At 44.5% G+C, this 15022-nt stretch overlaps 1 protein-coding gene and 1 gene segment (V, D, J or C); one reads left to right on the forward strand and one right to left on the reverse strand.

The window, feature by feature from the left end:
* The first annotated feature begins 1307 nt into the window (after positions 1-1307).
* Positions 1308-3590, forward strand: LOC117365851. Its single transcript, XM_033956746.1, has one exon. It carries the CDS (start codon positions 1490-1492, stop codon positions 3563-3565), a length of 2076 nt encoding a protein of 691 aa, XP_033812637.1. The 5' UTR covers positions 1308-1489; the 3' UTR covers positions 3566-3590.
* A 1521-nt stretch (positions 3591-5111) lies between these two features.
* LOC117365854 lies at positions 5112-5689 on the reverse strand. The segment is given in 2 exon segments: positions 5112-5473; positions 5564-5689. Coding segments are annotated over 2 exon segments (411 nt in total).
* Positions 5690-15022: the final 9333 nt, after the last annotated feature.

Here is a 15022-nt window from a genome sequence, read left to right on the forward strand (position 1 = left end):
CTAAAAAGGCAGGGCAGGTTCACCTGAGGATGTTAGAAGCTGCTTTGAGTAGGAAAAAGGCAGTCTGCCCAGGACCAGCCAGTGGAAGGATCTCTCCCCACCAAAGTGCTTCAGAGCTGCCAGATTGGGAAATGCAGGAACTTGACACAGACCCTGGGGAAGGACCTATGGAGTTTGGAGAACTTGCCAATCTGTCTGAAGACACAGAAATGGACATCAGCTAAGTGGCAGGGCTGAGAGGTGGGAAGGTTGGTTAATCCTTCTGTAGTTTAAATGCACAAGCTGTGAGAAAGAGGGTTTGTTTTTGAATGCCCTTGCAGGACTTGTGCTGGCTCTGCTTGTGTGGAGGAAAAAAAAAAAAAAAAACGTTTTTTTTGTGCTTATGATTCAGTTAGCTAGAGTAAGGCTGACTGGAGTTTTTTGTTGCCAGGATTGGTATGAATATCTGAGGGAAGTAATTGGGGAGAATTCACTTACCAACTAGGTTGGGTTTGTGGGGCCTTTACTGGCATTCTGTTAATCAGAAAGATAATTAGTGAATTCATTTACTCCCCTCCCCCACCAACTCCTCTTGGAGCTGGCTGGAGACAAGCCTGGAAGTCTGTAGGGCTTGGACACAGAGTGAAGCAAAGTGATTATTGGTTCTGTTACCTAGATGAAAGTTTAGGCAACTTCACTTCAGTTTTTGTTTCATGTTTGTACCTTACTTACCTGAACTGCCTGAATGAAGGTAAGAGTGGGAACCTTGTCTTACGGTTCAACTCTATTTTTGTTTATTTGAATTGGATGGTGTTGGGTTGCTCAGTTCCTGGACTGCCTGTAGAGCAACAACACCAGTACCACTGAATAAAGTGGGTTTGAATGATTATGAAAATTGACTTTTGTTTTGTTTTGTTCTATACTTTGAGAAAAACCCAGCAGGACTTCTTACATTTAAGAAGCACGTCGGAGTAGCGCTGTATGGCGCGAGGATATGGATAAGAGTCCCGTTACAAGTGGTATCAGGAGTGGGATTGTGCGCCTCCTGCTGGACATACGGTGAAATTTTTTTTTTTGGGAAAAAAAAAAAAAAAAAATTTTTTGGATATAGTTGGAAAAAAAAAAAAAAAAAAGTTTGAGACTTTTGACTGATTTATTTCTTTAGCTTGTTTTTTTAGTTTGTTGTGTTGGTTCCTGTTTGCGAGGAGCTGAGTTCCTGTCCTGGAGGATCCGGTGGCCAGACGTTTCTGTTGGAGTGACCAGAGTGATCCTGTCTGTCCGTGGAGAATCGGAGGCCGAGAAGGATCGGGAGAACTGGGAAAAAGAATAAGAGGACAGAAACGCAGTAAGCGACTGGGGGCCAAGGAGGCCTACAAACCAAAGGCGGAGACTCACCTTGCTCTCTGGTAAGCTACTAAACCAGGGGGGGTGAGGGGATTGGCTACCCAGTTATTTTGGTGCCGCACTTGGGTTTGTCTTTTGTGTTTACTTTGTTCCAGTCTCCGGGACGATGAACCAGGAGCAGCTATTGAGGTTCCTCGCGGAGGAGCGGCAGAAGCAAGGCGAGAACCTGCAGGCGGTTCTAAAAGCAAACCGGGACTTGTGGGACCGCAGCCAGAAACAGGCCAAACAACAGCATGACGAACTGGTCAGGGCGATGGGTGAGCAGACCAAGCTGCTAACTCAGCTACTACAGTGCTCAGCTACAAGCACCGCTGGTGGGCCACCGGGACCAGTAGGGGGAACATATTGGGACCTTGCCGGATCAGGGAAGGATATCTCCGTACAGTACCCTGAAGAAAGGGGGGAACAGGCCCGGGGGGATAAGAGTATGGGATCCCAGGGGCAGATCCCCAGGATAGGGTGGTCCAAGCAGGAAAGGTCCTTACACAAGGAGGCTGTCCGATGCTATCGCTGTGGAAAAGCTGGACATACCCAGCGTTATTGTAGGGTTACCAGGGACCTGGTAATAGCCCAGGACCCCGGGGCCAAAGTTCCGAAAGAATATCAGATAAAGGTATCGGTGAAAGGGGAAAAGATCACAGCCCTAGTAGATACAGGAGCTGAGATGTCGGTAGTGTCAAGACAGTTGTGGGAGCAGGTAGGTGATGACCAGAAGGTTGGATTGAGCAAAGTGCCCATCACCTGCATTCACGGGGAGGCCCAAGAATACCCGGTGTGTCCTCTGGTCATAGAGCACGGTAGGAAGAAAATCCACATGAAGGTGGCCGTGCTGAATTCCACCCCATATCCCTTAATTTTAGGAAGGGACTGGCTTGCTTTAGCTCAGGCAGAGAGGCCTAAAGGGAATCAGTACCCGGGAAAGTGGGTGTTTGGGAGCCACATAGGTAGGAAGGCTCTCGCCTCACCGGAGGGGAGACGAGGATCCTGGGCTACCAGACCCAAGAGTTGGAGGCCAACTATTCGGTGGGCTCCACTCTCTGATAAGGCGAGGGCACCCACTCGGGCTTACAGTAAGGCCGCAGGATATGATTTGTATGCAGCACAAGATCAGGTCATACCTGTTAGGGGGCGAGCATTAATAAAGACCGATATCCAGGTATCACCCCCCCCAGGGGCTTATCTACGGGTGGCTCCGAGGTCAGGGTTAGCTCTTCACCAATCGATTGATGTAGCTGCTGGGGTGATAGACCCGGATTTCAGGGGAAACGTAGCGGTTCTCCTCGTAAACCAGGGAAATTCAGAGTACTGGGTACAGATGGGTGATCGAATAGCTCAGTTGTTATGTGAGAGAATTTGGCACCCAGACATAATGCAGTGGTCCCGTCTCCCGGAGACAGATAGAGGAGAACGGGGGTTTGGCTCTACAGGGGTAGGGGTACCAGAAAGCAGTCCCCAGATAGAAGCCCTTAATAATCCAATGGGGGATAGGAAGGCCACTTCCTTGGCCGAACTTAAAGCGGAGGTACATAAGATAAAAGAAGAGCTAGCCTCTGCTCGCCAGGATTGGGAGACAGGATTGAAGTCATGTACAGAGGCCAGTTTCCAGTCCTGGAAAGTTCCTATAGACCCAGAACAGAAAAGGTCTAGGGAACAGGTGCTTACCCAGTGCCAACAAGAGTCCGAGAAACTGACCCGTTTAATGGAACAAGTCTCCTCACAGCTCAAGGTAGTTCAGGGGCAGGTAAAAGAAGGGCAAGCCCAGCAACAAGCTGTGCAGCACAGCGTTAAAGAAATAAAAAACACGTGCGGGGAACTAACTAATAGAACGGGGAAGGCAGAAAGCTGGGTGGTGAAACAGCAGGCACAAGAGGAACAACTGGAAGAACATGCCCAGCATTTCCAAAAAGTCTTGGCTACATTTAAAGGTATGGACCAGGATATGAATGAATTGAGGGAACAAATTGCCCAGCTAGGAAAAGAGGACTTGGGGGGAATAACACAGGTGGTCGCAGCATTAGCCCAGAGGGTGGAGGGGCTAGAGGGTCCTAAAGATCATAGTGGTGGAGCGGCAGGAGGGCAGCGGGAGGTTGCCCTATTACGATGGCCGCAAGATTTTGAAGACCCAGACCCTCCTCTCCTAAGTCAGGAAAGAAGGGGAAATAAACCCCGGAAACGGTTTTGAGGGGGATTGAGAGTCCCAGGAGGGGCAGCCCTTAAAGGTGAGGGTATGTCACAATCCTATCCCTAAAATGCAGCTTTCGCCAGGGCAGGCTATTGTCAAGCCTGGTCCTGTGATTCAGAGGGCAAATCACGGGGATAGGATTGTGACTAAGACTAGGGAAAAACTGTCTTTTCCCTTTAAATCAGTCCTTGCTGATATTCAGGGAAGAGAGGGTTGGCAGGAGAACAGCCCCTGCAGAACCTTCCTCTTCCTGGAGATATCCCAGCTGGAGGGAATAATTAGGCTTCCCAAACCAAGCAAGCAAAGTAAGCTGAAAGCTCCTCCCACTAAAAAGGCAGGGCAGGTTCACCTGAGGATGTTAGAAGCTGCTTTGAGTAGGAAAAAGGCAGTCTGCCCAGGACCAGCCAGTGGAAGGATCTCTCCCCACCAAAGTGCTTCAGAGCTGCCAGATTGGGAAATGCAGGAACTTGACACAGACCCTGGGGAAGGACCTATGGAGTTTGGAGAACTTGCCAATCTGTCTGAAGACACAGAAATGGACATCAGCTAAGTGGCAGGGCTGAGAGGTGGGAAGGTTGGTTAATCCTTCTGTAGTTTAAATGCACAAGCTGTGAGAAAGAGGGTTTGTTTTTGAATGCCCTTGCAGGACTTGTGCTGGCTCTGCTTGTGTGGAGGAAAAAAAAAAAAAAAAAACGTTTTTTTTGTGCTTATGATTCAGTTAGCTAGAGTAAGGCTGACTGGAGTTTTTTGTTGCCAGGATTGGTATGAATATCTGAGGGAAGTAATTGGGGAGAATTCACTTACCAACTAGGTTGGGTTTGTGGGGCCTTTACTGGCATTCTGTTAATCAGAAAGATAATTAGTGAATTCATTTACTCCCCTCCCCCACCAACTCCTCTTGGAGCTGGCTGGAGACAAGCCTGGAAGTCTGTAGGGCTTGGACACAGAGTGAAGCAAAGTGATTATTGGTTCTGTTACCTAGATGAAAGTTTAGGCAACTTCACTTCAGTTTTTGTTTCATGTTTGTACCTTACTTACCTGAACTGCCTGAATGAAGGTAAGAGTGGGAACCTTGTCTTACGGTTCAACTCTATTTTTGTTTATTTGAATTGGATGGTGTTGGGTTGCTCAGTTCCTGGACTGCCTGTAGAGCAACAACACCAGTACCACTGAATAAAGTGGGTTTGAATGATTATGAAAATTGACTTTTGTTTTGTTTTGTTCTATACTTTGAGAAAAACCCAGCAGGACTTCTTACATTTAAGAAGCACGTCGGAGTAGCGCTGTATGGCGCGAGGATATGGATAAGAGTCCCGTTACAGTCCCAGTGAAAGCTATAGATAGAACTTGGGAGTCAGTGATCCTGATGAATTCTTTGGATGGGATATAGAAGTGGTTTTGCTCCCACTGTGATGTGGATCCTTGTCCATAGCAGAAGGAAAAACAAGGAAGCAGAAGTTAGCAAAGCTGCTCTTTCCCTCTGTCACACTCTATTTGCTTCTAACACCTGCTCTTTTCTCTTCCTCTTTGTGCTCTTCTACACAGATCAGTCTAGGTTTTTGTCAAGTACTTTATCAGAGTGGTATCCTTGGGGACTCTCATACCATTTTACACAGTAATAAAGAGCCGTATCTTTAAGTTCTCCGTTATTTATAAGTAGCTGATACACTGTCCCGGCACTGTTTATAGTGGAAGTAAAATGTGCTGCTGAAATTCCTGGTCCATACTTTGGTGTTGAGTAGGTGTGATGGTGATACAGGAGAAGCTTTGGAGCTTCTCCCAGGATCTGTTGATAAAAAAATGTAGCATGGTTATTCTTCACTCCAACATCACAATTAAAAGTCGCACTTTGCCCAAGTCTAGCAGAGAGAACAGGAGGAGACATCACAGGCGTCTGAGACTGAACATCTGGAAGCAGAACAAAAAAGAATTCATAAATTACTATTTACACTATTCTTATATATAATCCAATTTATAAACATTTAGTGCTGTACATACATGAAAAGCAGAGAAGGACATAAAGTAACAAAGTCTGTAGCTGTCTCATTGTAAAAAAGGAATTTCTCTTGCTCCCAGCTCAGATCTGTGCTCTAAAGTGAAGGCAGATACTTGGTGGGAGTATAAATACCAGCAGTAGGGAGACCCCCAGTACTGTACATGCAAATATGATACCTGCTTATAATTTCACATGTAAATATGAAGATCATGGCTGATGTAAACATAAGCATCACCTCAGTGGGACTGTCCAAAGGTCCATTAAGCACAGTAACCTATTTCCAACTGTGCCCAATCCTGGTCTGTGTATCTGGCATGATTAGAAACGAATATGTTGCTTATCTATTGAATAAGCAGTGGATTCTCCCAAATTCAACTTAGTAATCTCAGATCATATTTGTCAGGGAGTAATTTTAAGATTGTTTTGCAGACAGTAGTTTTATTGAGTTTTGATTATTGGAACCTCGTTTTGTTGGGCGTAACCTGCAATGGCTCTGTGTGCTTTGCAGGTTGCGTAAAACTCAATTGTTAGTACATTATTTTAAGTGGGGAAGCTTGAACATATATCAGAATATAGAAACAAAGAAACATAGAAACATAGAACATGAGGGCAGAAAAGGGCCACAGCCCATCTAGTCTGCTCACACTAATGGCCCACTCCCTAACTACCTGCATGAAGAGATTCCACATGCCAATCCCATCTTTCTTAAAAGCACGCTGCTTGCCTCAATTACCTGTTGTGGTAGATTATTCCAGCGATCAACCACCCTTTCGGTGAAGAAATATTTTCTGGTGTCGCCATGAAATTTCCCACCCCTGATTTTCAACGGATGCCCTCTTGTTGCCGTGGGTCCTTTAAGGAAAAAGATATCCTCTTCCACCTTGATACGGACTGTGACATATTTGAACATCTCTATCATGTCTCCCCTATCTCTGCGTTCCTCGAGTGAGTATAGCTGCAACTTACCCAGTCGTTCTTCATACGGGAGATCCTTGAGTCCTGAGACCATCCTGGTGGCTATTCGCTGAACCGACTCAACTCTCCGCACATCTTTTTGATAATGCGGCCTCCAGAATTGTACACAGTATTCCAGGTGGGGTCTCACCATGAATCTGTACAATGGCATTATGACCTCGGGCTTACGGCTGAAGAAACTTTTACGGATACAGCCCATGATTTGTCTAGCCCTGGATGAAGCTTTCTCCACTTGATTGGCAGTCTTCATGTCTTCGCTATTAATCACCCCCAAGTCACGTTCTGCTACAGTCCTTGCTAGGATCTCACCATTTAGGGTGTAAGTCCTGCATAGATTTTTGCTGCCAAGGTGCATGACCTTGCATTTTTTGACATTGAAACTTAGTTGCCAAGTCTTTGGCCAATGCTCCAGCAGGAGTAGGTCCTGCGTCATACTGTTGGGCATTGAGCTTTTGTCGGGCACTGTGCTTTCATCTGTTGTGCCTACTATGTTGCATAGTTTGGCATCATCGGCGAATAATGTAATTTTACCTTGAAGCCCCTCAGCCAAGTCTCTTATGAAGATGTTAAATAGGATCGGCCCAAGACCGAGCCCTGCGGCACTCCGCTGATCACCTCCGTCGTATCAGAGAGGGTACCGTTTACCACTACCCTCTGAAGTCTACTTCTAAGCCAGTCCCTAACCCATGCGGTTAATGTTTCACCCAATCCCATCGAACCCATCTTGCTCAATAACCTGCGGTGTGGGACGCTATCAAATGCTTTGCTGAAGTCCAAGTACATGACGTCCAGGGACTCCCCTATATCCAGCTTTCTTGTTACCCAGTCAAAGAAGCTGATCAGATTTGATTGTCAGGACCTTCCCTTCGTAAAACCATGTTGATGGGAATCTTGTAGATTCTCCTCGTTCAGGATCGTATCCAATTGGCGTTTGATTAGTGTTTCCATAAGTTTACTCACTATCGATGTGATACTCACCGGTCTATAATTCTCAGCCTCCGTCCTACATCCTCTTTTGTGGAGTGGAATGACGTTAGCCATTTTCCAATCCAACGGGACTCTCCCTGTACTTAGGGAACGATTGAAGAGCGCAGATAACGGTGTAGTTTGTCCGGTCCCAAAGCTTTGTTCACCTTGAGTCTTGATAGCTCCTTGTAGACTGCTGGGCGTAAACTCAAAATTTCGAAATGGGTCTTCCGAGTTTTCCCTCGTCGGCAGCTGAGGGCTGGATCCCGGTGCTTCGCAAGTAAAGACCGAGCAGAAGTATTTATTTAAAAGTTTGGCTTTGTTGGAGTCTGATTCTACATAGTTCCCGTCGGGTTTCCTAAGGCGTACTATCCCATCTGTGTTTCTTTTTCTGTCACTAATGTACCGGAAGAAGATTTATCGCCCTCCTTGATGTTCTTCGCAAGGTTCTCCTACATTTGGAGTTTGGCCTCCCTGACTGCCGTTTTGACCGCTTTTGACTTGGCCAGATAGTCTTCCTTGGATTCTCGCTTCCCTGATTATTTGTAGATGATGAACGCTCTTTTCTTCTTTTTTATGAGGTCTGAGATCTCCTCAGAGAACAACTGTGGTCTGTTGTTTCTTAGTTATTTATTTACTGATTTGACGTAGCGGTTGGTTGCTTCGTGTAAGGTTGATTTCAGAGTTGACCACATTACCTCTACATTATCTGTTTCGGCATGGTTTTGCAGTGCCCGATGGACGAAATCTCCCATGCTTTCGAAGTTTATGCCCTTAAAGTTGAGGACCTTGGTTGATGTGCTTGACTTAGTGAAACCTTTCCTGAGGTTGAACCATATCATGTTGTGGTCACTGGAGGCCAACGTATCACCTACCGAAACCTCTGTGACACTTTCTCCGTTGGCGAGTATTAGGTCTAGTATCGCCCGATCTCTAGTGGGCTCTAATACCATTTGTCTGAGTCTCACTCCCTTTATTGAGGTTAATAGCTTCCTGCTGCCGCTGGTCATAGCGGAAAGATTGTTCCAATCCACATCAGGCATATTGAAGTCTCCTAACAATACTGTGTCTCCACACAAAGTGATATTCTCAATGTCTTCGACTAATTCTATATCCATGTCCTCCTGTTGTCTTGGAGGTCTGTATACTACACCAAGATATAGGAATTTGTCCTTCCCCCTAGCCAAATTCATCCAGAGGGATTCCCCGGTGTACTTGACATCAGTGATTTTGGTAACTTTGATGTCCTCTTTAGTGTATATTGCTACCCCTCCTCCTATTTTGCCCTCTCTGTCCCGCTGAAGTAAGTTGTGTCCCGGTTTAGCCATATCCCACCCATGGGAGTCCGTGAACCAAGTCTCGGATATCGCCACCACATCTAGGTCGGCGTTCCTCATTTCCGTCTCTAATTACAGAATCCTATTGCCCAAACTGTGGGCATTAATGTACATAGCCCTCCATACCTTATATTTGCTATGTCCCTGTGTAGATATTCCTGCTTGAGCTAATTGGACTCCTATAATATTGTTTGCAATGTGTGTACTTACCTCTGACTCAGAAATGCAGTGTGTACTTACCTTGGACTCAGAAATGGATTGGCAACTTACCTCGCCAAGTTAGTTACTTGCGCCAGCACGTGAGTGGGTACCCTCCCCCAACTTACCTAGTTTAAAGCCCTACGAAGTAGGCAGGCTAGTCGGTGTCCAAAGACGTTCTTTCGCCTTCTGGTCAGGTGAAGTCCGTCAGGTTCCTGTAGTCCTTGCATCGCCTCTCCATGTTTCAGGAATCCGAAGTTCATCTCCCTTCACCATCCATGCAGCCAGTCGTTTGTCCTCTGGATACAATCCTCCCTGGCTCTCCCCTTGCCTCTCACTGGGAGGATCGAGGAGAAGACCACCTGCGCTTCCATCCTCCTCAGCTTCTCACACAGGGCTCCAAAGTCTACAGATATGTTCTCGTGGTGTTCCTGGCAGTGTCGTTCGTTCCAACGTGGATGAGAAGCAGGGGAAGTGGTCATAGGACTTGATAAGTCTGTCTAGGCAGGCGGTTACATCTTGGATCCTGGCTCCGGTGCCCCTCAGCAGGGAATCCCCAATGACTACCACTCTGCGCTTCTTTGGGGGGAGCTGATCTGTTGTCACCGGAAATGGAATTGTACTGGCTTAAACGGAAGTACAGTATACATTATAAATTGTTGTTGATTGTTTATCGATTAGCACCAAAATATCTAGTGGATAGTATTCATGTTTTCAGGTTTCAGGTTTATTAAAACTTTGATATACCGCCTTATTAAAAATTCAAAGCGGTTTTACATAATATAAAAACAGAGTGTAGTAAAAACATACATTAAAAACAAATTACAAACAGTATTACAAACAATCAAACTCACTGACGAACATAAACTTACAAGATGGAGAGGGGGAGAAATACAATTTGTATGAAGAGAAAAAGAGGGGGGAAGAGGGATCAAAACTATAAGAAGGGGAACAAAGTATAAAAGGTCTAGAATTATGTAAAAATATGCTAGAAGATTAAAAGATGGCAAGGAATAGAGGACTATTATAAGGACTATTATACACCATATGCGTCTTTAACAAGAAAAGCCTTCAAATTACTTTTAAATTTATCAAGGGATGTAATTTCTCTTATACTTTCAGACATTTTGATTTCTTAGAAAATACAAATACAAATAGACAGACTGAAACAGAGAGGGGTAAAAAGGGGAGAAATACAATATATGCCATGGATGAGCGTATCCAGAGGACTAACGAGTGGCTACACGGATGGTGCAGGGAGATGAACTTCGGATTCCTAAACCATGGAGAGGCACTGCAGGGACTTCAGGGACTAGACGGACTACACCTGACCAGTAGAGGTAAGAACATCTTTGGACATTAACTAGCCCGCCTACTTCGTAGGGCTTTAAACTAGGTAAGTTGGGGGAGGGTATCCACTCACATACCAATACAGTAAGTAACTATCCTGAGGAGGTAAGTCGTGACTCCACTTCTGAGTTCGAGGTAAGTACCCACACATTGCAAACAATTCTTTAAGAGTCACACTAACTCAGGCGGGAAAATCCCCTGATTAGCAAACTGATTAGTCCCTGATTAGGGACTTAGCAAACATAAGGTATGGAGGGCTATATATGTTAATGCACACAGTTTAGGCAACAAAATTCTGGAATTGGAGACGGAAATAATAAACACCGAGCTAGACCTGGTGGCGATATCTGAGACTTGGTTCACGGACTCTCATGAGTGGGATATGGCTATACCGGATTACAACTTACTTCGTTGAGACAGAGAGGGCAAGTTAGGAGGAGGGGTAGCGCTATACACTAAAGAAGACATCAAAACTACCAGAATCACAGATGTCAAGTACACCGGAGAATCCCTCTGGATGAACCTGGTCAGAGGTACCGAAAAATGCCTGTATCTTGGTGTAGTACACAGACCTCCAAGACAGCTGGAAGAGAAGGGCATAGAATTAATCAAGGACATAGAGAATATCACTTTACGTGGGGACACTGTACTGTTAGGAGACTTCAATATGCCCGATGCAGTTTGGAACACACTTTCAGCGACAACCAGCAACAGCAGAAGGCTATTAACCTCCATAAAAGGAGCACGACTCAAACAAATGGTATTGGAGCCCACTAGGGATCAGGCAATACTGGACCTAGTACTCACAAAAGGAGAAAGCGTCTCGGAGGTTTTGGTAGGTGATACGCTAGCCTCCAGCGACCACAACATGGTATGGTTCAATCTCAGGAAAGGTTCCACTAGATCAAACACATCAACAAAGGTACTCAACTTTAGAGGCACTGACTTCAAACTCATGGCAGATTTCGTCCATCGGGCACTACAAAACCAAGCCGAAACCGATAATGTGGAGGCGATGTGGTCAACCCTGAAATCTACCCTACACGAAGCATCAAACCGCTACATAAAAACAGTGAGCAAACGGCGAAGAAACAATAGACCCCAATGGTTCACTGCAGAGATCTCGGACCTCGTTAAAGAAAAGAGCATTTATTTCCTACAATTTGGGAAAAAGGAGGCTAAAACAGACTATATAGCCAGGTCTAAAGCAGTCAAAATGGCAGTCAGAGAGGCCAAGCTTCGAATAGAGGAAAATCTAGCGAAGAACATTAAGAAGGGAGACAAATCCTTTTTCAGGTATATTAGTGACAGAAAAAGAAACACAGACGGGATAGTACACCTTAGAAAACCAGACGGGAATTATGTAGAATCAGATTCCGATAAAGCAGAACTTCTAAATGAATACTTCTGCTCAGTCTTCACTTGCGAGGTGCCGGGGTCCGGTCCACAGTTACAGGCAAGGCAAAACTCGGAAGACCCGTTTCGGAATTTCGAGTTTACACCCAGCGATGTCTACCACGAACTATCAAGACTCAAGGTGAACAAGGCCATGGGACCGGACAATCTACACCCCAGGGTGCTCAGAGAGTTGTGTGATGTCCTAGCGGTACCGTTATCTGTGCTCTTCAATTTTTCCCTGAGTACAGGAAGAGTCCCCTTGGACTGGAAAACAGCTAATGTCACTCCACTGCACAAAAAGGGTTGCAGGACAGAGGCTGCAAATTACAGACCGGTGAGTCTCACATCGATAGTGAGTAAACTCATGAAAACACTAATAAAACATGAATTAGATACAATCCTGAGCGAAGAGAATCTACGGGATCCCCACCAACATGGATTTACCATGGGTAGGTCCTGCCAATCCAATCTAATTAGGCAGAGTGCATCTTGGAGTACGGCGTTGCGCTCTGGCAAGAAACCGGTGAAACCCCAATCTAATTAGCTTCTTTGACTGGGTCACAAGAAAATTGGATTTGGGAGAGTCCTTGGATGTTGTGTACTTGGACTTCAGTAAAGCTTTTGATAGTGTTCCACACCCTAGGTTAATGAGCAAGATGAAATCGATGGGATTAGGAGAAACACTAACTACATGGGTCAATGATTGGCTAAGTGGTAGACTTCAGAGAGTGGTGCTTAACGGTACCCTCTCCAAAACGTCAGAGGTAACCAGTGGAGTGCTGCAGGGCTCAGTCTTGGGCCCGATCCTTTTCAACATATTTGTAGGAGACCTGATTCAGGGGCTTCGAGGTAAAATAAAATTATTTGTCGATGACGCCAAACTATGTACATAGTAATTAATAGCAATTTGCCCGACGGTATGACCCAGGACCTACTCTTGTTGGAACATTGGTCCTGGACTTGGCAACTTAGTTTCAACGCTAAGAAATGTAAGGTCATGCACCTTGGCAGCAGAAATCCGTGCAGAAATTACACCCTAAATGCTAGGACTGCAGCAGAGCATGATTTAGGAGTAATCATTAGTGAAGACATGAAAGCTGCCAATCAAGTGGAGAAGGCTTCATCCAAGGCTAGAAAAATGTTGCGGTGTATCCGTAGAAGTTTCGTCAGCCAGAAGCCCGAGGTCATAATGCCGTTATACAGATCCATGGTGAGATCATAAGAGGAGAGGCTGAATAAATTGCGGCTGTACTCTCTCAAAGAACGTAGGGAGAGGGGAGACATGATTGAGACGTTTAAATATATCACCGGTCATATCGAGGAGGAACCTCTTTCTTAAGGACCCTCGGCCACAAGAGGGCATCCGCTAAAAATTAGGGGTGGGAAATTTCATGGCGACACCAAGAAGTATTGCTTCACTGAAAGAGTGGTCGATTATTGGAATAAACTTCCAGTGCAGGTGATTAAGGCCAGCAGCGTGCCAGATTTTAAGAGTAAATGGGATGCGTATGTGGGATCTCTAAGGAGGGTAAAGTTGGGGGGAGGGTCATCAGAGTGGGAAGACTTGATGGGCTATGTTATATCTAAGAGGGTAAAGTTAGGGGGGTGGGTCTTTAGTGTGGGCAGACTTGATGGGCTATGGCCCTTTTCTGCCGTCATTTTTCTATGTTTTTCTAAGATAGGATAGTGGCACGTTTAAGGTAAAAACAGCAAGGTGGGGGAAACAGATGAAGGAATCAAAGAATGATTGGAAGTGGGGAAATGTAATTAGAAGAAAAATAACCTAATAATGGAGTTATAAATTGAAAGCGCCTTTAAATAGGAAGCTTTTTAATTTGCCTCTGAACCGTTCAAAATATTTTTCTTCTCTTAAGTGAATCAGTAGAGAATTCCAGAGTTGAGATGCAAAGACAGTGAAAATATTTTGGCGTCTAGTATTAATTACTTTCAAAGAAGGGATAGTTAGTATGTGTTGACTGTTATACTGAAGTGACCATAGGGGGGCATATGGTATGAAGAGTTTGTCAATGAATAGTGGAGCTTTAAATACTTGTATTTTAAATGACAGCATTATTATTTTGTATGTAATCCTATGTGAGACCAGGAGTCAGTGGGCTTTTACCAGGAGTGACGATACCTAATCAAATTTTCCTGCATTCATGATAAGTTTTGTATGATTTGGAGGTGTCACATTTCCTGTTGAGTGATACCCTTGAAAAAAGAATTATAGTGATCAAGCTTAGAGATTACTAGGGAATGGATCAGAATGTTCAACGATTTGGAATCTTAAAAATTTAGATACCAAACAAATCAAACGTAGTCTGTAAAATGTGGATTTAACCATACTATTAATGTGGTCGCGGTACGAAATCTTAGTGCCAAAGATGACCCCATGGATTTTAATAGATGTAACTATTTGCAACATACTACCTTTGAGTGTGATAGGGGCACATAGGGTTAGCCCCTCTTTCCAAGGAAAAAGCAAGTTCTTGTTTTTTGAAATGTTTAGGGCTAACATAGTCATTTAACCAAAGGCAGTTTTGCCATATGTTACACTTCCAAAGTTGCGCTCTGTGGTTCGTGTCGATCTATATAGTCCAACGATTAAACAAGTAAAGTTGAAAGTAACCAGGGCATGTTTTCCTGTATAGGCCCTCACAAGTGGAATGAGATCCTGTTGTACATAAGTCAAGAAAATTTGAGTAATTTTCAAAGATTATTAAAAAGGTTTTTATTCGTATACGTCACCGCCACTCTCCTACTCTAGTCTTCAAGAATAAAACTAGACTAGGAGAGTGACGTGATGCTAGTAAAAGGAGGTGTTTACCTTGAAACACGAAACATGAGCCATGCCAGTGAAGTGAACCCTCTTGCCGACTGGATCTTAAAGCTAAGTTATATGCTTTGAATTAATATTTATTACTGTTGGAAACTATTTAAATGAAATAAGTTACTCAAAAGTTAAAATATAAGCAATAGATTAAAATTGAAGGGTGGATAAATTTATTGGATCAGTGAAGATTTGAAGTACTCTCCTGTTAGTGGCAATGAAATTTGGATTGCAGCGGAGGCACATTGCTGAGATCCAAACGTATATAACTGATGACTATAAGAAGTATAGTATTTGATTGATTTTTTACTCTGTATGTGAGACATCCTTTCTTGCAAGAGAGTAAAATAAATCACTGTTCTATAGCAGAGTCCGTCCTGAGTTTTTATGGTGAGATAATGTTATTT

The sequence above is a fragment of the Geotrypetes seraphini genome, chromosome 8 (assembly GCF_902459505.1).
Source record: "Geotrypetes seraphini chromosome 8, aGeoSer1.1, whole genome shotgun sequence".
Classification (NCBI taxonomy): Eukaryota; Metazoa; Chordata; class Amphibia; order Gymnophiona; family Dermophiidae; genus Geotrypetes; species Geotrypetes seraphini.

Coding starts and splice junctions, on each gene's coding strand:
- LOC117365851 (XM_033956746.1), top strand. CDS start 1,490: ATGAACCAGGAGCAGCTATTGAGGTTCCTCGCGGAGGAGCGGCAGAAG.